General features: G+C 51.5%; 2 protein-coding genes across 3 annotated transcripts; both read right to left on the reverse strand.

Annotated features, from left to right (window-relative positions):
• Positions 1 to 438: 438 nt before the first annotated feature.
• Positions 439 to 13,076, reverse strand: SMG8 (SMG8 nonsense mediated mRNA decay factor). 2 transcript variants are annotated; one of them, XM_078612066.1, is made up of 11 exons: positions 12,868 to 13,076; positions 10,060 to 10,560; positions 9,244 to 9,647; positions 8,048 to 8,456; positions 7,513 to 7,688; positions 6,652 to 6,803; positions 6,069 to 6,214; positions 3,964 to 4,699; positions 3,382 to 3,499; positions 2,534 to 2,783; positions 439 to 2,020 (listed from the first exon to the last, which is right to left on the reverse strand). In XM_078612066.1, the coding sequence occupies exons 2-11, from the start codon at positions 10,552 to 10,554 to the stop codon at positions 1,826 to 1,828; spliced, it is 3,081 nt and encodes a 1,026-aa protein (XP_078468192.1). In that variant the 5' UTR covers positions 10,555 to 10,560; positions 12,868 to 13,076; the 3' UTR covers positions 439 to 1,825. The 2 variants fall into 2 exon arrangements, with proteins under 2 accessions (XP_078468192.1, XP_078468191.1); XM_078612065.1 differs by having other exon boundaries at positions 10,060 to 10,627.
• An 841-nt stretch (positions 13,077 to 13,917) lies between these two features.
• Positions 13,918 to 24,272, reverse strand: PRR11 (proline rich 11). Its single transcript, XM_078612076.1, has 10 exons — positions 24,222 to 24,272; positions 23,578 to 23,688; positions 21,983 to 22,124; positions 20,546 to 20,668; positions 19,230 to 19,460; positions 18,756 to 18,854; positions 17,296 to 17,411; positions 16,649 to 16,711; positions 16,381 to 16,477; positions 13,918 to 15,591 (listed from the first exon to the last, which is right to left on the reverse strand). Exons 2-10 carry the CDS (start codon positions 23,676 to 23,678, stop codon positions 15,514 to 15,516), a joined length of 1,050 nt encoding a protein of 349 aa, XP_078468202.1. The 5' UTR covers positions 23,679 to 23,688; positions 24,222 to 24,272; the 3' UTR covers positions 13,918 to 15,513.
• Positions 24,273 to 24,994: the final 722 nt, after the last annotated feature.

Consider the following 24,994-nt stretch of genomic DNA (forward strand, 5'->3'; position numbering starts at 1 on the left):
TGAGCCAAGTTTTATTTGTTTGTCAAATAACCCGTCTCCTCAAAGGCTGCATATAAACTGAGAAATGTTACGGTACCTACTGCAAGCCTTGGTTAACCTCGATGTTGTGTGAACCTGTATCTGTAATTATGTCATGGCGACTTTCTTGAGCAGAGTACCGTACAACTTTGCTAGGTTCACCTATTTTTTCCAGATGAACTGTTCTTGTTTTGCACGATTGAGAAAAACTGTAAGAGTCAAGTGTTCATGGGTTAGATCTATGCTTGTGAACTCCACTCGCACCAGACGTAGCCAATGACGTGCATCGGAGGTGCGGACCAGCTAAACACAAAAAGCAGTTACATTGCACGGCTTGGATTTGCATCCGTCTCGAAAGACACACTGACCACTTGTAACGTGTGCAATGGGTCTGTGAAGGAAATGTGATAATCCAAGAAATAACCGAGATAGGACATGACATTTATTGTTACAAAACCACAATGCATTTTATAGCCACTTGTACCCAATGCAATCAACGCTTGTATACACTCGCACTCACACGCCGATCACATTTTCCACAAACACCATTGTACACCACACAATTCACATTAAATTACAGTGGCTAATGCAAGGGGGGTGTTTATTTACATGAGCAGGTCCTTTCTCATAATGAAAGATTAAACACCGACGAAGAAATTATTGATACAGTGAAGCTATTCGGAGCTTGCGTCGCCTTTCACCGAATCGCCCGCAATGCGGCCACACACGTGTCGTTTTTATGACCTGCCCCGTTTTTTTTATTCCGTTAAGACGGCTTTTTTGTTGTTGTCATTTCTCAGATTTGACTCCTCTGATAAAAAAAATTAAGCAGATTTTTTTCATTTGAATAGTGCTTGCATGGGTGACCACTATAAAAGGCTTTTTATTTGAACACGAAGTAGGCTTTTGCAACCAATATCATCCATAATATAGGTTATTTGGGTTAGATCGCGTAAATATAAGTGTGTAGGTACAAGAACAATCGGCATGCATAATGTGCATCCAATAATGTACGTTGATAACCATATGAATAACCCAACCGGCAATGGATAACCCATTGTAATTTATATGCATTAATTAATCCCCCCCTCCTGACCTTAAGGGTTCACAAGTGACGTCATCACATCCGTCTGATGAAGCTCGTCATAATTACAGGCGAAACGTCGTAGTCAGATTGTAAATGTTGTGGATTTTCTCTCCAACACACAACCCGGTGTGCTGTACGAGTGACGAATTGGCACGTTCTGTTTACGTGACAACCCTTACTAGTTGGCTGTGTCGGGTGCTGGCGGATTTAACGACACATTTCTATTTACGGGATCTAACCCAAAAAAACCTATTATGTAAAATAGGCTTTAAATAGGCTGCTGTGGAGGAGGGAGGGTGCAGAGGAGGTAATGTTGTTGGCAGCGGAGGGCTTTGCATCACAATCTATTTCATGCCTATGCTCCCAGCCTTCCTGCACAAACCATCCTGGTGAAAAATGATCGAATAGTCACCACGCCAGGAGCCCCCGCCAAAATGTTTCATCTTGGGCACTGCTCCACACAAGCGCTTCATCATCATCGTCGTCGTCATCGGTGCGACGAGTGCGGCTGCAGTGCAAAACCAGTGGATGCTGGTCACGTGACCTGCAGCGTGCGGCCAGAATGTTGATTAACAAGTCACATGACCCGCAGAGCGAGACGCTGCCGTCGAGATGGTGCAGTTGGCGCGGCACCGCCGTGCCAGCGGCGCCAGCGGCGCCCGCTGCCTGCCCCGTTCTCTTGCTGTGCATGGCACTCCCCTCGAACGATTTTGTTCCACCCTAAGTCTCCACCCGGAGCACGCCACGTAGGAGGCGGTAGGCGGACAGGCCCTGCGTGTCACGCGGCGGCAGGCAGGGGCCGCGCTCGCTGCCGTACGCCATGGGCAGGCGAAGCACCCACAGGCCGTCCGTGGGCAGCGTCACCTCGCGCTGCTCCGGAACGAAGATCGGGCACGGCGCCGAGCCGGGCTGCACCTGACGGGCGCGGGGGGAGGACACGCGGTGGAATAAGTTGCACAGCGCAGCAGCACTGGCCATTTTGGATTTTCTCCCGATGTAAAAATTTAAATTGCGATGGTGGCGACACGAATTAATTAACGTTATGGTGTGTGTGTATGTTTGTTTGTTGAACTTCCTTCGCACCGTACGTAGCCAACCTTGGTACTCGAAGGTGCAGGGAAGGACAAACCAAACACAAAAAGCAGCTCTAAAGAAATGACTTATGTATGTAGAACTTTTTTCACACCGTAAATGCGTGCATGAGTACATGTGCGAGCATGACTGGGCACACGAGTGCGTGCGCGAGTGTTGTAGAGCCGTACTTGATCCAACTCGCACGACGTGGGAGCCGATGTGTGTGCAAAGTTGCACCACGTGTCGGTGTGAGCGGGCGCACTCGCACCGCTGGGCACGATGCCTGCAAGAGTGCGTGTAAGCACACACACACACACGCGAGCGGGCGGGCGGGCACCAGCGGTCACACAGTACCTGCGGTGCGAGCAGCAGGCGCACGGACGCGTCGGGCACCACGACGTAGAGGCGCATGAGCTGAGCGAGCGCAGGCTTGGGCCCGCGGCTCTGCCCCGAGGCGGCCACGTAGAGCGGCATGTCGGCCGCGAGCGCGCGGCTCGCAAAGTCGCGGTAGCCGCTGCCCGGCGCCACCTTCATCACTTTCTCCGGCGCAGAGCACATGAAGCGCCGGCCCCGCGAGTCCTCATACTCGTAGCCGACGTACGCCCTGGCGGAAAGCGGCGACGGGCAAGCGAGTGGCGATTCTGCCGCAACTTGGGGTACACGTGTGAATGTCGAACTGCTTTTTGCACCGCACGTAGCCAACCGTGCCAATTGAGAGGCGCGGGAATTAATATCAATAATGATGATTAATAATAATATTAATAATTATAATTGCACTGCGTGATTCGTACGGCCTCGCACTGTCCCGGCTCAACTCCACTTTGCGTCCGACATCTGACAAGCTGGGGTGCTTTCTGGGTGATTTGGTGGAGTGGGTTAAAAGGGGGAAGGGATCACTTTGATTGAGCGGGAGTGTAGCGGCTAGCGCACTGCGCTACAAACCCGGCGACCCGAGTTCGATTCCCGTTCACGGCCATCACCAGTGACAATTATCTGAACTGGTCCTGCGCCTCCCCTAGGTGGACTCAGCCTCAAATGAGTACCTGGTGCAGTGTGTAAACATCACCACGGGGGAGACAAATGCGGCTGGGCGTGGTGTTGGCCACCCACCCCCTCGTGCGCCGTGCCGGCCTTCATAGGTGCTACTCGCTAACAGCACTTGCCCCACATTCCTGTGCTGAGACCAAAGGGAGGTTCCACACCTGGCAGTGTTGTCCCCGCGTCTCCAGGTACGCGTTGGGGCAAACCCCCTCCAGGACTCCCCCTCCGCACGCTCCGCTCCCTCCGTGCGGATCGCTGGCCACGCCTCCTCCTCCTCTCCTGCAGCACGAATAACGAGGGGATGCACAAAACTATGAACTATTTTGTATTTCACCAGGTAAGGGCCCGCTGCTGAACAGCGTAGCTCTTTTTCAGAAGCGACCTGGCCACAAATGATAGCTGAACTAAGTGGCTTTTTACGTGGTAATTTACAGCAGCCAAAAACTCTAAACACGTGATTTTTATTCTACATTTGGAGGGGACACAACCGGAGGACCTGGGAGAAAAATATATGCAACCACGGGGAGAGAACATGCAGACTCCAAATATACAGGTGTCAGGGTCGTGATCGAATCCATGACCTCCTGCGTACCAGGCGAGGTAGTTAACATCTTGGCGCAGAAGCAAAGATGCCGATCGGAAAGTTACAGCGTCTTTTCCCCTCCTCCAACGAGCGTTGCGCAGGGCTCAACGGGGGCCTTACCTGGTGATATAAAACACCATTCACAACTCAGTTGACTTGCCTTCGTTGGAGCGCCGCGTGCTGGACAGCGGCACGTCCCACGGCATCAGGAAGTGGGTCCCCGGCACGAACCCCGGCATGTCGGCGAGCCCCTGCGAGGGTACGTAGGCCTTGGCGGGTCCCAGCCGCACCAGCGACCACGACGAGAAGGAGGGCAGCCGTCCCGCCACCACCCCTCCCAGGTGCACCATTCCCCCCAGCGGCTGCTGCTGCTGCTGCTGCTGTCGGTCCTGGTCATCCTGAAGCGGGGACTTCTCCTCCAGGTTGGCTGCCGGCCTCTCTCCGGGCTCGAGCTCCCCACCCTCGTCGTGGGGCGTCGGTCCGGACTGGGAGCGGGCGCGGCAGGGGCGAGCGTCGTTCTGGTCCCCGTGCGTGGCCGGCGCCGGCTGGGAGTGCGCATGCGCCGGTTGGGAGGTGGCGGCGGGTGGCTGGGAGTGGACGTGGCCCAGCCCGGGCTGCGACCGCGCCGGGCCGGCCGCGGCGGCGGTGCCGGCCTGCGGCTCGGCGAGCAGCCCCGCGGGCGTGCCGGCCGCCTGGCCCAGGCCGTGCGGGAGGTCCGGGCTGCACTCGGTGCCACCCGTGGCTTCGGGGGCGTCTTTGTAGAGGGCGTCCTCTGTGGGCACGGGAGCTGGGGCCGCGTTGGCATCGAGCGAGTTCTTGCGGCTGACTCCCGCGTCGCGCTCGAACGTGGGGAAGGCAAAGTGTTCCAGCTTGCCGCAGTATTTGTCCTCCATCATCTGCACGGGGTGATTCGCGGGGGAAGAGCAGATGAGCACAGTGACCCGATCCAAACTGGCGCCACGCCTTTTAAACACTCTGAAACGTTTGTCGATTAAAGCAACATTTTTTTTTTATCTCACACCTAGAACGTTTCCAAAATGGGAAACATTGCTTTTAACGTGATCGTGTTTTGTGAGCAAGTTTCAACCATCAAACTCACCACACTTGAGAATCTGGCTGCACAAAAAGTTGCTAAAGTTCATCACACGGGATTCTCAACACCTCTGGAATGCTCCACGCCCTACGTACCAGCGATGTAGCTAGCAAGTGGATTTTCCTCCGGATCCTCCTGTTTTTCCCCTCCACATTTCAAAACATGGCATTTGCAGTGTTTGGCTGCTATAAATGTCCACATGATGAGCCACTTCGTTGAGCTATTATTTGTGGCCACGTCGATTCTGAAAACGAGCTGTGGGCCTTACCTGGTCAAATAAAAAATAGTTTAATTGTACACTGGGACAGAGGGGTCCAGGTGCCAGAAAGGGGGCCCCCATTTCACTCCTTGCAACACTGCTCACGTGAACCACACCACGCCACTGACACCACGCCACTGACACCACGCCACTGACACCACGCCACTGACACCACGCCACTGACACCACGCCACTGACACCACGCCACTGACACCACGCCACTGACACCACGCCACTGACACCACGCCACTGACACCACGCCACTGACACCACGCCACTGACACCACGCCACTGACACCACGCCACTGACACCACGCCACTGACACCACGCCACTGACACCACACCACTGACACCACACCACTGACACCACACCACTGACACCACACCACTGACACCACGCCACTGACACCACACCACTGACACCACGCCACTGACACCACGCCACTGACACCACGCCACTGACACCATGCCACTGACACCACACCACTGACATTACGCCGCCACTGCTGCCATTCGAACGTATTTGCGCTACACCTGCGGGGTGGTGGTGGTGCGTCAAAATCAGTTCTCGTGATGTCGAAGCGGTCGGAAGACCAAACACGAAGCTTCACAGTCTGTTGCCGAATAGCAGCACCCAGCCCTGTTGACGATTGGCTGGCTCCGTGTTTTGACTCGTGCCCGAGACAGCTTTGATTTTTGCAAGTCTCCGTAGACTGAAGAAACCTTCGAATCGCGTCGAACTTGGCGACAGGGTCAATTAAAGACTGAAAAAACAGACTTGCCGATTAAAGTTTTGCTCTCAGACTGTTTTGTGAGGACCGGTGTGTTATGCTGCACCGGTGTACCGCCAATACAGCCAACATATCGAAAGCGAAGAACCTTCAGCCGGCCCACTCCACACCCAACACGTGCCTCGAAGAAGGTGAAGTTGGCAGCGCGCAGGGTGAAGGGGTCCTCGCGAGTGCCCTGGTGAGAGCCGCAGTTGCAGGTGCTGGTGGCGCGGGAACGGCTGCAATGGGGGACAACTGGTGGCACTTGGTCTGGGTCTGCAAGCTCTCCTGAACGCACACACATACATACACACACACATGCATATACACACACACATGCATATACCTACACACGCATATACACACACATATATATACATACATACACATAAATACACACACACATGCATATACATATACACAAGCAAATGCATATACATACATATACATACGTAGAGTAATAGCGCTGGCTGCTGACTGAAAGTGGTAACTACAGTGTGCGGCAGTAAGCGCGTCAGCAGGCGACAGGACACACGGGGGGAAGACAACGAGGGCAGAAACAAAAGCGGCCGGGCTTGGTGCTGGCTAGCCACGCCGTCGTGTGCTGTGCCAAGCCTTTGTAGGTGCTCGCTAACAGCACTTGCCCCTACAGTCAGTTACAGGCTATACGGGGGATCTTTGTCTTTGTGTGTGCGCGTGTCACCGCGTGTGCGCGAGTCCATTACCCGCTTTGGGCAGCAGGTGGTACTTGTGGATGCAGTGCTGGTCCGTGAGGCTTCTCTCCTCACACAGCTGGTGGCCGGCCTGCCAGAAGCTGTGGCAGTCCTCCTGCAGCTTGAGGAGGTATGCCTGGTAGGCCGGCCCACGAGCATGCTGCCTGCAAAGAACAGACACACAGATGACAACACGCACCTCATGTTTGAACCCTCATCTTCAATATCTATTTCTGTAAAACAATGTTTATTTTTTATTTTACCAGGTAAGACCCACTCAGCTATGTAATTATTTTTCCGAAGGGAACTGGCATTCATAAATAATAGCTCAACCAAGTGGGTTATCGCGTCGAAATTTACAGCAGCCAAATAACCCTCTAAAACGCGTGATGTTCCTTCTAAATGTGGAGAGAAAAATCGGAGGACCTGGAGAAAAATTCACAAGATCACGGCGAGAACACGCAAACCCCAAATATACAGCAGGCGGCAGGGTCGGGATCGAACCCATGGCCACCTGCATACCAGGCGAGGTAGTTAACATCTCCTAGCCATCATGATGATGATGACAGAGAGACACGCAAACCCCAAATATACAGCAGGCGGCAGGGTCGGGATCGAACCCATGCCCACCTGCATACCAGGTGAGGTAGTTAACATCTCCTAGCCACCGTGATGATGATGATGATGACAGAGAGACACGCAGACTCTAAATATACAGCAGGCGTCGGGTAGGGATCGAACCCATGACCACCTGCATACCAGGTGAGGTAGTTAACACCTCGCCTCCGTGGCATTGCCAGGCTCTTTGTAGCATTCCACAGTGGCGGAGGTGCACTACGTCGGATCCGCTGTGCAACTTCCTGGCGCGCGCACCTGTAGATGGAGAGTGCGTGCGCGAGCTGACTCCGGTGGTAGGCGCTCGTGTAGTGGTGCGGCAGGCCCGCCTGGTACGCGCTGTGCGCCAGCGGCAGCGCCTTCTGGCAGCGGCTCTCGGAGAAGCGAGTGTCGGCGTCCAGGAAGCCCTCCAAGCACTTCAGCTGACTCTGAACCTGTGCCGGTGTTGCCACGGGGGGGGGTGCTGTTAACACGTGGGACCGCGGGCGGCAGTGGAAGAGAGCGGCTATTCCGTGTGTGGGGAAACCTTTTTCCCTTCCCAGGGGTTGAATATGACTTTAAAATACCTTTGAGCAGGGAGACATTTAACTTCTGTCGTTACTGTTGCGTGTGGTGCATACGAGATGGGAGTGCTTAATAACGTCACGAAGCGGTCCTGAAGCATGCGGCTCCGTAGCCGTGCGTTGCCGACCCCTTGACATGGCCAACACAAGAGGAAGATTCACGCCATCCATAGCATGGGCCGCCCTCGAACTACAATACGCCCGTGAGTCTAGCGGAACGAGGGGCAGACCTTGGCATGGACGCTGACTGGATCAGCCGGCGTCTTCCCATCCACACCGTCGTCGCCGCCGCCACCGTCCTCCTCCTCGTCGTCCTCATCCTCGTCGTCGTCCTCTCCGTCCGAGACCTCGGCGACGTCCCCCCACCCGCCGCTCGCCGTGCCGAGCAGCGCGCCGCTCAGCCGCCCGGCCACCACGGCCCAGTTGGCGAGCGTGGGCAGCTCGAAGTGCGCGGGCTGCGGGTTGCGGCCGACGCTGTCGTCAAATCCGCGGCGCGCGAACACCAGCTCGGCGTGCTGCCACACAAACTCGCGCAGCGTGGGGTCGGCCGGGAGGGAGCCGCTCGACTGGGACTCCAGCGGCGGGGGCGGGGCAGGGGGCAGCGCCGACGGCCGCGCAGAACGCCGCATCAGCTGGTACCTGTGAAGGGCGCGGGGCCGTGCGCCGGGGTGTCGGTGTTACACTTGGTGAAGCAGGGATTCCGGCACCGACATTTTACCGAGTGCCAAGGCCACCCTCGCCACCGATGCCATCTTCATCACGACCGCCATTACCATCGCCGCCATTATCATCACACCACCACCACATCGTAAGGACACCGCCGCTACTTCTATCCCTACCACCGGGATTATCATCACCACTCTTACCAATAAACCACCACCAATGTCATCACGAATGTCATCAGCTGCTTGGGCATGCGGTGGCTGGGCATGCGGGATACATGACCCAACCAACGCAGTCATACCTGCCGGAGAAGCTCACTGATGGAACTATGTTCAACTCTTTCAAGGATCTGTGAGCTCCTCACACAATCCATTCTGGTTAAACCCAGGATGGATCATAGGCAGGCCAGCCTGAATGTTTCAAAACGGCACAGATGTTCCTTTAAAGGGGTCCACGTTTAGCAAGCGTAGAGAAGAGTGGGCATAACTGTGGCTGCAAAGACCTGGAGCATTTTATGGAGCGTCAAGCCAAGTAGTTTCCGCGCAACGTTACGCAGCTGATGAAAAGACAATGCCACTCGACTGATTCGGAGCGAGACCTCCGCTGCCAAACCGGAGCCGGTCATAAGCACACTGCCCAGGTATGGACATTTCTCCACTCTCTTCGCAACTGCCCCATCACCAATGGGGGAGTGGAGGGGGGTGGAGTGTGATATGATATACCCAAATACCACACCACCACCACGACCGTCGCAGCACCACACCTTCGTGGTCCGGCGGTTTGGCCATCGCCCTCCTTGAGGCTGCAGTTGCTGCGGAGGCAACGGATGAGCGAGCCAACGGGGTCGTCGGGCGGCTCGGCCATCACGTACACGAAGGCCTGGTTGGCCGGCACGGTGAAGAGGCAGTTCACGCTCTGGTTGGTGAGCAAGCGGCTCTTGCGGAACACGTGGTAGATCTGATCCTCGAGCGCGTGCTGCAGGCGCCGCTTGGGCGAGTGGCGCTTGAGTTTGGTCGCAGCGCCGGCGGCGGCGGCGGCGGGGGAGTCGCCCTCGCGCCACAGCCCGGCATCCGAGGCTCGCAGCGCCCCGTTGAGCTGGAAGATGAAGAGGAGGCGCGGAGGGCAGGGCCGGCAGTTCAGCTGCCACTCCTTACCCACCGGGCAGTCCTGAGTGTGGGAGAGCGGGAGGCGACATTGTGACCACGCGTGCGGTCTTTGTTGCACTGCAGTAGGAATTCTTGTTTCTTAAGAGTTAAGAAAAAAATGATTTGCCACGTAGCGCTCGGTTGTTTATGGACCTAAACCGTGGACGTCACTCTGTAGGCCTATCAGCGACTCCTGCAATGTTCATAGATCATATCATAAGATTTGTCATTTAGATCTTACATTTTTTAAATAGCTGTACGTTGTTGTTTTTTGTTGATCAACATCTCGTTTCTTTATCGTTAAAACGCAAAAAATTGACAACGAGACGTCAGAGTGTAAGAACCAGGCCAGACAATGAAGTGAGGGACCCACGATTGCATGCCGTGGTGGGTGACCCCGTGCCCCCCGTGACACGGCGTTGCCGTCCCCGTACCTGCAGCAGCGCCCTGAGTTGCGGCTGCAGCTTCTGCCGGAGCTGGTCGAGGCCACGGAAGAGGCGGTCGTAGGTGATGTCGAAGGTGCAGGTCGGGTGCTGCAGCAGCACCACGTGGCTCACCGACAGCACGAACAGCATGGCCAGGCAATGCTGCTTCTCGGCGCGGCGCCAAGCCGCGTGCGTCTCGGCGTGCCGGTCCCCGGCGGTGACGCTGGCGCGCAGGAGCCCGGCGGGGCTGGCGGACGACACCACGAGGTAGACGGTGCGGTTCTCCCGGTCGTAGTGCGCCTCCACCGGCGCGGCGACGCCGGCGGCGGCGGAGTCGTGCCACGCGGGGAAGACGAGGCGGTCGGTGAGGATGTTGACGATTGTGTGGCCGTAGTTGGTGCGCGAGGGGGAGGCGAGGCCGCACACCCCGATGACGCAAACCTCGTCGCCGGCGTCGTCGGCGCCCGCCGCGGCGAGCAGAGACTCGAGCGACGGGGGATGCATCGTGAGCTGTGGCGACATGAATTCGCTCACGTGACCCTCACTGTTTACAATGCTGCAGCCAGCCCCACGTTGCCTGTAATAAGACCATAGAACCGGTAGCACAATGTAATAAGCATCATGGTAATAACACTGAGGTTCTCCATCCAGGGAAGCCCCATTTGTCTAGTTTTTTCCACATACAAAATAGAAACGTATACATGCACGTCGTTTCTCATATAAAATATTTTACATCTACAGCCCTGTGGAAATCCGCCACTGTATGGGGGCCACCCCAAGCGGTGTGGGTCGTGTGGATTGTTTGACCTTAAATTCGACCACGATGGTCAATGCAGGATGATGAATGGGAACATAGACGTGGCAGCACAGTACTGTACAACGCGATGTCTTCTTCCACATTCCCGTGTGGAATTTCCACCGGCCACTTTGGGCTCAGGGGCCTCCAAGAGACGAGGCACCGCCCCCCAAATACTTGCAGGGAGACATTTGACTTTTGGGGCCGTCCATAAATGACGCCACGCGTTTTTGGACGATTTTTGACCCCACCCCCTCGTCACACGGCGTCACAAAAAGTCAGACCCCCCCCTCAAATATGACGTCACAAAGCTCTGCCCCCCCAAAAAAACATATTTCCATTTTGAAAATAAAACATGCTTAAATGAAACTATTGTCATTGTAGTGCGTATTTAATGTGGCGCTGCACTCTGATGTTGTAGGAGAAAACATTTATTAAAAAGTATATTTAATTAATTAGAACGTGTTGTCTATATTTATTTAAAGTTGCGCATTTTGATGTGACGTCATATTTCTCAACCCCCCCCCCCCCATCGTCACAAATGTCTGACTCCCCCCCCCCCCCTAGGTGCGTGACGTCATTTATGGACGGCTACTTTGTAATTACAATGACGCGTTACTGAACATGAATGAATGGTACAAAAAATAAATTAAGACTCAGTAAGGTTATCGTGGACAAAGCACAGTATTGCTATTATTACCCTATTACACTTCCATCGATGACATTATGCTTATGACAAAGTACCAATAACACAAAAAAAATCCCGTTTTCGATCCGCTGCTGGATGAAAACCGAACCACGCCGTGTCGGTGGTGGCGGGTTTTCTGACGCGATTTCACGGGTTGGTGCCAGGTATAATAAAGGGGGCCCAGGACCGGTTCAGATATCATTCGCCACTGATGTTAGCCGTGAGAACAGGAGTGATTGAAGAACTCCGGAGAGCCAGGTTCGTAACCAACCAGCTGACACATTCAGGAGCCAGGATTTAATCTCAATCTTTCCTGGCTAAAGCACAACGTGTGGATGACTAATCTAGATTTGAAGTTTTCGTGATTGCAGTGATCCATACTCTTTGGTTCTTTCGGTAAAGTCAATAAATAAATTACATTAAATCACGACGTTTCGATTGCAACACAAGCAATCGTCATCAGGTGGTGTTGATGATGATTGCTTGTGTTGCGATCGAAACGTCGTGATTTATTTTGACTTTACCGAAATAACCAAGCAGCCGTCCTCAGGTGAAGACCAGGTCTGTCTCCCCGACAGACCTGGTCTTCACCTGAGGACGGCTGCTTGCGTTGTGGCCGAAACGTCGTGAGAATTATTTTATGTTTTATTTTATTATTTCCATTCTACGTGACTTTACCGAAAGAACCAAGAAGATGAATCCCTGCAGTCACGAAAGCTTTAAATCGAGAAATAACCAAAGTTTGTGCGAGTATGACTCTCCATCACCACCATCATCATCATCCACTGCTGGATGAATTCCTCCCAATCCACCTCAGCGCTGCTCCATCTCCTGGTTATCGTGCCCCCTATAAAGCTGCTGCTGCTGTTGTTGCTAACGTTGGTGGTGTGAATGTCCACGTTCGCATGGCGGGACCGAGTACATCCTTAGGCGTGGGGGGGTGCTGGCAACGACGCCGGGTTAAGGCCGCTGCACTTCGCACGCCGCGGCTTCAACTGCGCAGAGTTCACATTCACACTGTACGAGGCGCACTGTACCACCACCCCCCGTAGTGCGATCATTGCACTGTACAGGCGATACAGTGCAACTATCGCACTGTACCCCCACCCACAGCGCGATAGTTGCACTGTACGCGTAGTACAGTGCACTGCACGCGTAGTGCGGCGCGGAACTGTACGCGAATACAGTACAGCGGCGCACTGTACCCATGCGCACTGTATGCGAGTACAGTGCAACTATCGCGCTGCGCAGTGCGATAGTCGCACTGTACCGGAGTACAGTGCGACGCTGCACTGTACATAGTGTTCGGCTGCGGTGCTTTGCGCCAACTCACCGCCTTTAACGAGGAGGCTGATGATGATATTTTTGATGATATCGATGATGATGTTATCGATGATGCTGATATCGACGCAGGCGATTACAGAGGGAGGCTTCGCGATGGGAATTACCACGTTCCAGGCCGCCGACCCGCCGTGGGTGACGTCACGGGGTCTCGGTGACATGACGTCACGCGGTCTCGGTGACATGACGTCACGGGATCTCGGTTGGATAATCGTGTCAACCCATGGTTTAACCTCGGTGGTATTCTTGTACGCAGAACATGTGAGTTTTCAGGTCCATACGGCGTACAGCCCGTTTCCATATGGGCAAAACTAAATGTCGATTTAAAGCTTTCGTGACTGCAGGGATTGATCTTCTTGGTTTTTTCGGTAAAGTCACGTAGAAGGGAAATAAACAAATAAAACATAATAACATAATAAAAATTAAACATAATAAAATAAAAACATAATAAAAATAAAACCAAAAAATTATAAAACATAAAATTATTAAAATAAAACACAAGATAAATTCTCACTACGTTTCGGCCACAACGCAAGCAGCCGTCCTCAGGTGAAGAAACAGAGCTGTCGGAAACGTGAGAATCTTTATTTTATTGGTTTATTTTTTAATTATTCCCCTTCTACGTGACTTTACCGAAAGAACCAAGAAGATGAAAACTAAATGTGTTTCTCTCCTTGTGATGGGACTTTGTAGGATAAACGTTGAGATGTATAAGGGGGCACGTGGTGACCGATAAGGTCTGAGTTGGTCTCTAACAAGGTAGGGCACTGATAAGGCTTTGACAGCTATGAAGTTGCATGTTCAGGAATAAAAAATGTCACTACAGGGTGGCGCGGATGTCTTGTGACCCCACAATTTTGAGACCCGTAACATGTTTTTTTTCGCCATTTGCATATTCATTTATGTTTTAAATAAACCTAAGTGTGGAAGCTACACACAATCTGCACATCATGGTAATGCAATTGTCAATAAATAACAATGGAACAACACTACACGTACAGCACTGTGTTTACAAGTGAAAATTAATTAAACTCACAAGGTGTAAGCAAAAAAAAACGTTTATTTGTTACAAGCATTAAAGACCGTTTTGGTAATGAGCTGCAGCGGATACCCGATTGTTAAATGACCACGAAAGCGTCTGCTAACCAGCAACAGAGCACTTTTTCTTCGTGCAAAAACAAAAAAAAAACCCCAACCACAGTAACCAGGTGTCCACAAACCGCTGACAGCCGTCATGATATTTAGGACAAAGGTAAAAATTCAAAGTTTTGCCCACCAGTCGCTCGACCTAATAAGACTTAATCGAGGGGATCGATATCTTGGGATGCACGATGGGCGTTGGGGGAAGACCATAAGAACTAAAATAATGGTCATCACAAGACATTACATTAGTTTACCCGTAAATCTTCCGACAAACTGCAGTAAAAACACCGTTCACGCAGTTGGCGACGAAGCTTTTATCAGCGACTCCCCAAGCGTGGGGGGGGGAGGGGGGTGCATTGTTTAAATGATCGATTGAAACCCTCTCCCATTCATTTACATTTTCGAATATTCTAAAATAATTAAGAGCCCCACGCCATGTCTGCCATGCAGATTGCTTGATGGTAACATCACCACGCTGTCCAATGCGGGTTGATCGTGTGGGTGGGTGGGGGGGGGTCCCAGGACCCATGCTCGATGATAACACCTGGAGAGAAATTGACCTAAATGCCCAGTTCACCGAGCAGCGTGACCACGAGTGACATAAACCCGATGGGTTTAGGTCGCCGAGAGGAAAGGGACCCAGACTTCAAGGTGGATAAACAAAAGTTATCATTTTACAGACCTGGGCACATGATACACGATTATAATTAGTAGAAAAAAAGTAGTATGGCTTGACCGGTGTTAGTACAAATGCATTCAACACAATACCAATACAACCATATAGAATTGTGCATAACATAGACAACATCAGAAATGGAAAGTAAACATTCGCTGTATTAGTAGACAAAAATGCAACCATTTATGTAGCTATATCCCACTGGAATTGTTCCCATTCCAGCGCCGAGCATGAACACTCCATTCAGTGGAGTGGTAAAATGTTACTTAATTAAAACACTCTCACTTTGTGCTGCAGCACCTTGGCGAATAGGCCACGGCCAAGACGTTGCCGCCGGGAGAGGTTTTGCCCGCATCTATGGCAGCGATCCTCCACAGAACCCACATGCCTAAAGCTCTGCTCGTTTTCACTGCGCTCGGACGCTGGCGTGCAGCAAGTGGCCGATGCAGTCGTGGTCCACGTGTCTTACACTGGAGGGGGCTGTAGATTGACACAATGTGCAAAGCGGAGCGTACGCAGCGTATGGGACGAAGAAAATGGACAGCAGCATTCCAGAACAACCAAAAGCAATGTATTGCTGTCCATCAACACGAATAGCTCAACCATGAAAAATAAAATTATCTGCCGCTGCTGGAAATTCCACATTCCCATGACGAGGGCCAGTGTCCACGTTTAGCAAAGACACTGAACACAAGAGAGAACTCGTCCGCTGTGGATGTCGAAAGCGTTTCAAAACTTGGCGTCTTCCGTCCGTGCGCGTGCGCGCGTGGCGGCACCGATGTCCTGCCGGCGCCGTGAGCCGCGGCGCAAGGTGGTCCCCTACTGCATGAGGTCTTCAAAGCTGTTGTTGGGGGAATACTTCCCGGCAGGCGAGGGGCTGCGATCCGGGTGCAGCGACTGTGAAGTGGCCAAGACTCCGTTAAAGCAAGGCGACCATCTGCCTGGCAACGGTGATCTTGTACAACATGGATTGGCTCATTATCCCCAGGTGGCTAAGCTACAAACCCATTTTTTCTCCCCTCAAGTAAACCATGTTAAAAAAGAGAGAAGAGGTAGAGATGCTGAAAAGTCTAAAGGGTGCAATTCACAAGTTGGTGGATGATCATTTAAGCTTGATGGATCACACCGTCTGCACCAAAATATCATGGCCTCCCTCGCATTAAACACTCAACAGAAAGTGTTTCGTAAACATCCCCAGGCAGATGTATTCTATGAATAACATAAAATTCCCACGAAATAATACATTTCAAATTAATGTGCATTTCAAATGAACACGTTCTTTTCACAACGATGGGCTATAACCAAGCCGTGAAACCCACCATTTGAATTCACAAATAACACAAAGATGTGCAGAGTAAATTTATCGTGCAATTTGTGCGAGCGAGAACTCTTTGTGACGCTCTATTACCCCCCCCCCACCCTCCCAGTCCCTGATTGACACATTTAGACAAGCCCCTCCCCCCTCCCCTTAACTAGTATTTAAGATCTCGTCTTTTGGATTTCTTTCCACTTGATACAGTAAATTTAGCTGTGACGGTCCCACCTGAAGACGGAGACTTGTGTTGCCTCCGAAACGTCGCGATTTATTTTTATTTCATTATTATTATTTTTTACCTACGTGACTTTACCGAAAAAACCTAAGAGTATGAATCCTTGCAGTCACGAAAGCTTCAAATCTAGAATTACCTTAAACTTCTTGCGTAAAGCTTGCGTCATGACCGGGGTGAGGCCCGTTCCGGTCTCCCGGTTCTCCTTGTCATACATGGGGGTGCCTCCAGGGCTCCTGCACGTCAAACACAACAAATAGTACGTCTCGTACACAAAGATCTATGGACGTATGTATGTAGAGAACTTCTTTCGCACCGTACATATCCAACCGTGCTAATCGGAGGTGTGGGGAAGGACCACACAAACTGCAACTTTGTATGCAGCAAATGTGAAGGAAAGATCTCACCTGATTATGTCCACACGTTTGAGAAGTCCCCGTAAGTTGTACGGCGTTTTGTTTGGCGTTTGCCTACAACGTGAAGAAATAGTACATGGCGTTAAAAATACATAACACGATAAACAAAGACTTGTCTATTATCGACTAACAACAGAGCAGACGCAAGCCCAGTTGAAGGCAATTTTGTTGAACCAGTTGAGAACTCGAGGACAGACGGTCTCATTCGCAAGTAACTTGGGTCACCACAATGATAATAACATAAACACACGCGTACAACGATGACGTATAAATCAGATTGAAAAAAATAACCAAATAGAAGTTAGGGCAAGACTGGTCATAAAGAAAACAAAAAACACTGAACGTAAAAAACATTTTAAATATATTTGTTGCTAAAGGTTATCATGAGCAAAAGCTTTAAAAACACAGATCCCTCCCCAATCAGCACAACTGTGGTGGTCTATGACAGATCGCTGCGGCTTAAATACACGCGCAATTAGGACTGAACACGAAAGTTGAATTGCACAAGAGCGGGGCATTATTTTTGTCCATCCTGATCGGGGGACGAGCGCGGAAACATTTCACTACAAAGAGCAGCCTGCCGGTGCGAGCACGAGGACAGAGCGTGAAGGAGGCGCGCACGCGAGGACCCGGCTCACCGGCAACTCCTTGGAGAGAGCATCGATTGCGCGCACGACTCGGACACGGTGCGCCGCAGGCTCACAGCCTGCAGGTCCCTCACGGTGACGAGCGCCTTCTTCCACTCGCTCGCATCCTACCCCGGGGAGGTGGGGGAGGGGGCAACAGAGCACGCGCAGAACCTCGGTGTGCGCCGGTGCCACGATTCGCGCCCTCGCACGAGCCCGCGAGCCCACGCCGTTTCATCGAGGGATGACTACTGTGTGCGTTATCAGAATCGGAATATTTATTTGTACTGGGAGGGAATCCGATGAGCATTAAAGCTCTTTGTTTTCCACAGATGTCCAGTATCTTGGTGTGGTCTGGGACTGTTTTTTGTTGTTGTTTTTTTGCTACCTTGCCCAATCTTGATAAAAACAAGTTAAAATATGTATTTATATTAAGTGACTCGCTCAACATTTTCTCTATTTTGTACTCCTATCGTGTTTTTGTTTCGTTTGCTGTTGTAACTTTGCTGACCCCACCCATACTGGACATCTGTGAAAAAGAGCTTTATAGTGCATCGGATTACCTCCCCCTGCTGCAGCCTAAATAAAGATTCCGATTCTGGAGTTGTCACAATGACCGGGGTTCACCAATCAGGGTCTCAATTCCTTCCCCTTTTCTTCCACTGGTGCATGCTCATTCAACAGCGGTGGGTAACATATCTAGGATCTGCAGTGGCGCCAATCGGTATAATCTACGGTGGCATGAATGTGTCAAGGAGAGCCGACACAAGGTTACAGGGTGTTCGTCTTTTATTGCTTCCCCCAGTTCACACTCATCCCCAGCCTTCTCGATACGTTTCCTGCCAATTCTCCCCCTTTTTCCCACCCGTTCTCTCTTATATCTCCTCACCTGCTCCTCCCCCTTCCCCTGTCACCGTCCCACTCCCCCTTCCTTTTGGTGGGGATCCTTCCCCGGACATCCCTGACAAATGTATACAAATGAGTGAAATACAGCCCTTTGTTAATCCACGGCTGGACGAGGGACTCCCCCACGTGGTGTCAGCCGTGGGGGTTATTTAAGGACACGTCATCACGCTGGTCGGTATGGGTTGGATGAAGACAGGCAGCATAGATGTGAGAGCATAGAAACACAGTACTGTACAATGGACTGATGCAACGACCTCTAATCATGCACAACGCCTATTGGACTATTTAAAAAAATGACAATTCATAGGAATTGAAAAGGATTCGTTGTTATGCACACAGTGCGACACGTACATCGTGAGCATCAGAATACATTTAAATGGTTTGTATCAGAGCATTGCCACACGACCGATGTGCTTACACTTCTGTTCCACGCTGTGAAAGCGAATAACAATTTAAGTGGCAATCACATCGTGGCTTAAAAATGGAATGATACATGGAAGTGACAATTCGGACGCGGTTCAATTACAATGTTGAACAACACCCGAGTCGTGAACGCCGCCTCTTACCCGCTTCTCATCCTCAACCTCGGTGGAGGTTTTGCGCAGCTTCACCCGCAGAAGATCTTTCACGGTTACCACCGGCGTGCAGTCCCTCTGGGTTGGCTGCTACGCAGACAAACGCGCACGCAAGGGGATTTAAATTTTAAAAAATCGCGGTACACGCTCCACGAACACAACGATGGACTCCTGTTAAGAGTGCAGCGGTGGTGGTGCGGTGGTTTGTGCACACCAAGCTATGAATTCAGTGACCACCCCCCCCCCCCCCAGCTAAATTCCTAGCGATATCCAGCTATGATTAGCATCAGTGACGAGCGATATCCTAACCAGCCCTGGCACCCCCTCTTTACCAACCCAGGTTAGCATCCCCCATTAGCACGGTTGCTTAGAAGAAGTTCAACATACAGCACGTAAGCTGACTAAGCAATGGCTAGACAGCGAGGCTCGCAAGGTCCTCTTCCCCCCCCCCCCCATGGAACGTGCCTGCACGGCCGCCTTCCTCTTCAGCACGAGCTTGGGCTTAGCTGTAGGGGGTGGAGGCAGCGGAGGTGGAGGAGGAGGCGGAGGAGGTGGAGGCGGAGGAGGCGGAGGAGGGACTTGCGGAGGTGGAGAGGACGAGACGAGGGGTGGAACAGCGCAGACAGGCGGCGGGCACGGCACGCACACGCCTGCGCACTTGGGGCACAGGCCCTCGCAGGCCTGGTGCGTACCATCCTGCGGGTCAGGGCCAGTTAGCTCTCGACAGACTTGATGAACATTGAATGTCATTGAAGGCACCACAATGTAAATACTGTCACAAACTGCGAGTCAAATTAAATATTCGACACCACATTCTCCCATCGTTGCAAGTTCTCGTCTTCAAAAATTATTCCTCTTGACTGCTTACGTTTCTGTTACAAGTCAATGTTAGCGACAAGTGCCGAGATTGTTTTTGTTCTGTGCAAATAGAAAATGGGAAATTGCACACTTTATATGAACGTGCAATACAATTCGAGACGTCATGCACATCATACGACATATATACCAATGGCTGCACAATTCACCCAACTTTATGCATAATTCATTTTGTCTTCAAACTAAACGCGTAGCGTTGCTTAAACGGCAGAGAGGGGGGGGGGGGCGCCTGCAGTAAACTCAAGAATCTACTGGGCCACTACAATTATGAATGCAAAACAAGCATATACATGCAATTTATCCTGGAAAGCCTCACTAAGCCAAGACTTTTATTGAGATGTTCGGTTAAGGAGTGTTATATCTACGGAAACCTTTTTTTCATTATTATGGAGTATCTGTTTTTACGTGGGTAGAGAAGGAATATCTCACAAAGTGCCTGCTGTACTTCACACCTCTTGGCCACCTTCACAGCCTCACCTCTAACGTGCTGGGTTAAAGAAGTGCGCCCCACTCCACACCCAGCGTTGTTGAAAATAATAACGGACAGCACTCTGCTAGTCCACTTCTTGCTTATACACCGGCATGCGTGCGTGTCTTATCGGGAGCAGGAGTGTCGTGCTTAGCAGACTGCGCTACGAACCTGGCTAACCAAGTTCGATTCCCGCTCATGGCCAACACCAGTGACGATTATCTCAACCAGTCATGGTCGACTCAAATGAGTACCTGGTGCGGTGTGTAAACATCGCCACTGAAGAGACAAAGGCGGCCGGGCGTGGTGTTGGTCACCCACCCCCTCGTGTGCCGTGCCTGCCTTCATAGGTGCTACTCGCTAACAGCACTTGCGCCAACAGTCTAGTTAAGGCGACACGGGGGAATCTTTGTTTGTTGTATGCAGTTGGGCTCACTCGAGTGATGCGCTTCAGAGCCTGCAGTTCGGCCTCCAGGCTCGTCAGGCGCCGCAGCGTCTGCTGAAAATCCCTCCGGTAGGCGAGCTCTGGCGTGAGCCAGTCTTTGGCCAGCACCACTCCCTGTCATGCACGGAGGGCACAACGCAGGTGTTCAGCTCCCCGATTGACGTCGACATGACATCACTCGCACGCAAAGACACGACAAACAGTCTCCCTGCACCGACCACTGTAAAAAACACCCCTACACCTGTCAAACATGTAAAATAACAAATGTGAAACGCGTTGTTTGCCATTACAGCAACAGGGATATGGATGGGCCAACAGTTCTTATTCTTTCGTACAGCAACAGGATGGATGGGGAGTGGGTATTTGATCATACTTTGGTAAAGGCTAGCCAGTGCGGGTTGGTAAAAGGCAGAACGTGTAGATGCAAGAGCATAGAACAATTGATTTTTGAATTTTGTTTTACTGCCCTCAACGTACCCCTGAAGCTTATGTAAACTAAAACTATTTTGTATTTCACGGGTAAGGCCCACTGAGCTACATAGCTATTTTCAGAAACGACCTGGCCACAGAGGATCACTCAACAAAGTGGCTTATCACGTGGAAATTGATCGCAGCCAAATACCCTAAAAACACACGTTGCTAAAATGTAGAGGGAAAAACCAGGAGGACACTGAGAAAAATCCACACGAACACGAGAAGAGCATGTAAACTCCAAATACACAGGCGTCAGGGTTGGGATCGAACCCACGACCGCCCCGTATACCAAGCGAGGTAGTTTACATCTCATCACCATGGCATCTGTCCTATGCAAGGTGGTCATCCAGCTCCGCATTACCCATTCTCACCCCTGCTCATGCCTTTGAGATCCAACAATATATGGGGCACATGCCACGTTATGTGCTCCGGGTCTTCCGCTTTATCCCTCCGCCAATTTAGAATCGACATCACGAGTTCGGAGTTATTTGGCCGCGATACATTTTCACGTGATAAGCCACTTCGTCAAGCAATCATTTTTGGCAAGGTCGCTTCTGAAAAAGAGCTACATAGCGCAGGTGGCCCTTAGCTGGTAAAAGAAAGATACACATCAAATACTGCTTATTCACCTGCAAGATGCCACAAACGAACATCCTTGATAGAGCAAAAGCCTGAAATTAACGCACCTCATATAAACAGTTCTGATATAAGCAACACATGCTTACATTGCACTGGCGGTGGGGGAAGGGAAACTTCTGATAAAAGCACACGACTTCGGATTTAAATCCCAGTCTTTTCACGACGGCGATGTATCCTTAACCACACGTACATCCGCTCCCTTCTCCAGCACAGCGAAGCGTTCCTTTCACACATTCTGAGAGCAGTTTGCGGCTTCACGTCTGCCCAGCGCTCTATTCGTTGTGCAAATAAATAGCAGACGCCCCGCTCAATCACCTGCAAGATGCCGCTGCTGCACCAGTGGTAGACGTGAGACACGGTGCCCACCAGCGAGCGGACGGCACGAGACAGCCCTGACACAGCGCCTCCCTGGCACGGCTCTCCCTCCACATGGGCCCTGCCGTCACACTCTAGGGACCTGGGGCCAGTGCCACGCGCAAGGCAAACACAATCGGAAATATTATTTACACCCCTGTCAATCATCGTGTTTCTCAGTGTGGATTTGTGAACACACTTTGTAAACAGTACATAAAATAGTACGCCTTTTCAATGCGCTGTTCATATTGTAACAAGCGTTTATACCAATGTTACTCTACAGAGTCGTGGGTCGCCGCTCCTCTTATCCGCATTGATACGAGCAGTATGTGGGGACGATGGCTTAACTGCATAAAAAAAGCGATCTGCACAGATGCATACGAACAAGAGAAGTATTATAATCAAACAGGAGGAATTAATGGTGCAACGCATCTCATCTGTTAAATATCTGCAGGTAATAGGATCGTCACCGATTGATCCTGGCTGCAGACATTGTTAAGTCACAAATAATAATGGAGATAAGAGAGCAGTTTCACCGTATTATGCATACCGTGGTGACAAATAAAGGACTTAAGTCGTTGTAGGCAGTTTGAGCAGCTTTGGATAAGAATTATGAGCCTACCCATACCCGAGCATGGAGTGCATTCGCTTGTTCAGCTCTTGTGCGCATTCGTCCTCGCTGCTGCTGCTGCGCTTGGACACGACACGACAACAGAATGATCCGTGCCAGGCGGGTCGCGGCGTTTATGTGCGCGGTGGGACGGAGTTGTCAAAAATAAATTAATTAATTACGATTTATCTGGCTGTCGCCTGATGATGCTCGTTGTAACTGCTGGCAAAACGTCGTACTCGCATGGTAAACGTTGTGGTTGTTGTTTACTCTCCAACACACCGGTGTGCTGTACTAGCAACGAATTGCCACGTTCTGTTTCCGTGACAAACTTTACTAATTGGCCGTTTCGGCTGGTGACGGGTTTCACGACACATTTACATTCCGCGCGATCCAACCCCCAAAGAAAACCTCTCTCCATGACGGGAAAAAACGATGAATGAGAAACAAAACAAAAACGTGCACTAATAGGGTTTTCCCCTTTTTTTTGGCAACAAAACTGACACCTTTTGCAAGGAATCATGTTAACATTAACCACAATACTTTCAGTCAAATGCAAACAAAAAACAATACTCTGATAATGTATGCATTGTGCTTGAAACTGATTGGTCCACACCAGAGACAGATTTCTTTAGAGCCTAGTCTCGTATGGTGTTCGCCCAGATGACGCCAAAAGGCGCACAGTTCAAAGACAACGCACTGCCAGAGTAATGAGAGCTCGGGGTGAGCAGATACATCATGGGACCTCCTTTGCCAGTAGCAAAATATACTAATAGGGGTTTTCGCCTTCTTTCTGGCAACAAAACTGACACCTTTTGCAAGGAATCATGTTTACATTAACCACAATACTTGCAGTCAAATGCAAACAAAAACACGTGCACCTTAGCACCGGAGAAGTTCAAGGTACCCGAAATGTGTCCCAGTATGAAGGAGGCTGCCCCGTTACCTGAGGGCCGGGGTCTCACGTAGCCGCCTGGTCGTGGCTCGTCCCAGCGGCCTTCCGCGGGCGTGCTCGGCCTTCCACCTCCGCCTTCTGCTTTTAGACATATTCTTTCGCCTAGGACGAGGAGAGGAAGAGTGGAGGAGGAGGGGGGGGGGGGCATTTGTAGCAGTGCAGTTGTCACGGGAGGAAGGGGGGGGGAGAGCATTCTTAATACAGTACTGCGTTACCATTGAATGCAAACAAGAACACAGTTTTCTTTGAATTGCCAGGTTGTGATTGGTTTCATTGGGACGATGCAGTTGCAAGTATGCACCCTCCCCCGTTGTGTCTTTCCACGGATGGCTTACGTACGGTGCGAAAGAAGTTCAACATACAAAGGCATAAAGCACGCAGTGACACAAAACACAGTGCTACACAAAACACAGTGACACAACACACAGTGCTACATAACACAGTGGCACACAACACAGTAACACACAAAACAGTGACACACAAAACACAGTGCTACACAAGAGTGACACACAATGCCACACAACACAAAACACACTGACACAACACACAGTGGACACACAACACAGTGCTACACAACACAAAACAGTGCTACACAACACAATGCTACATAAAACAGTGACACACAACGCTCTCACCACTGTACACACCACGCCTCTGGCTGCCTCGATTCAAACTGCGCCTTTAAAAGTCGCCCCCAACCAACCAACCAAGCACCCCCCCCCCACGCCGCTGTAGCCAATGAGCGGTCGCCTTTCATTCGCTGCCCCTCCCCCCGCCCTGCGATCGCTCTCTTCTCCGCCAATCGACGTCGTCCTTACGTGCGACGACCAACCGTCCGGGTAACACCCCCCCCCCCCCAGTAAGAGCTTCTAGCCAATCAACGAGCCGCTTACATCGCGCGTGGCTGGGCCGGTCCTAAGAGAGAGAGGGGGGTGAGTGGTGGGCGGATCCCCCCCTTCCCTCCCCCCCCAAAAAACCCATTTCGCGCTTTCCCATTGGCGCAGCGCTGACGGGGCGTGGCCCAGCTTCCGGGGCTCGTCCAATGGGCGGGCGGCTTTCGTCGCGCGCGGCCAGATGCCGATTAGCCCCGCTCGGCCAATGGGAGTCGCGCTTACATCGCAAGAAGCCTCGCGCTGATTACACGCAGGAATGTAAACTATTCAACATGGCCGCCGCGATGGCCAGCCGAGGCAGTGGTAAGGCGCAAATAAATTTATTGTTTGGTTAAGTGCAGTTAAATTTTAGAGATTTGTGCGCGAAAGTGGGTGGGGAAGCCTTGGACACAAGTAAAAAATATCGGAAAAATAGTTGTCATTCTCGTGTACGCGTTACTTCGGTGCAAAACCGAGGCAGGGCTGAGCGATAAATGGCGACTAGGCCGAGAGGCAGCGTCGCCTCAGACGCCGTT

This window comes from Lampetra planeri, chromosome 37, assembly GCF_965212315.1.
Source record: "Lampetra planeri chromosome 37, kcLamPlan1.2.h2, whole genome shotgun sequence".
In the NCBI taxonomy this organism is placed as follows: domain Eukaryota; kingdom Metazoa; phylum Chordata; class Hyperoartia; order Petromyzontiformes; family Petromyzontidae; genus Lampetra; species Lampetra planeri.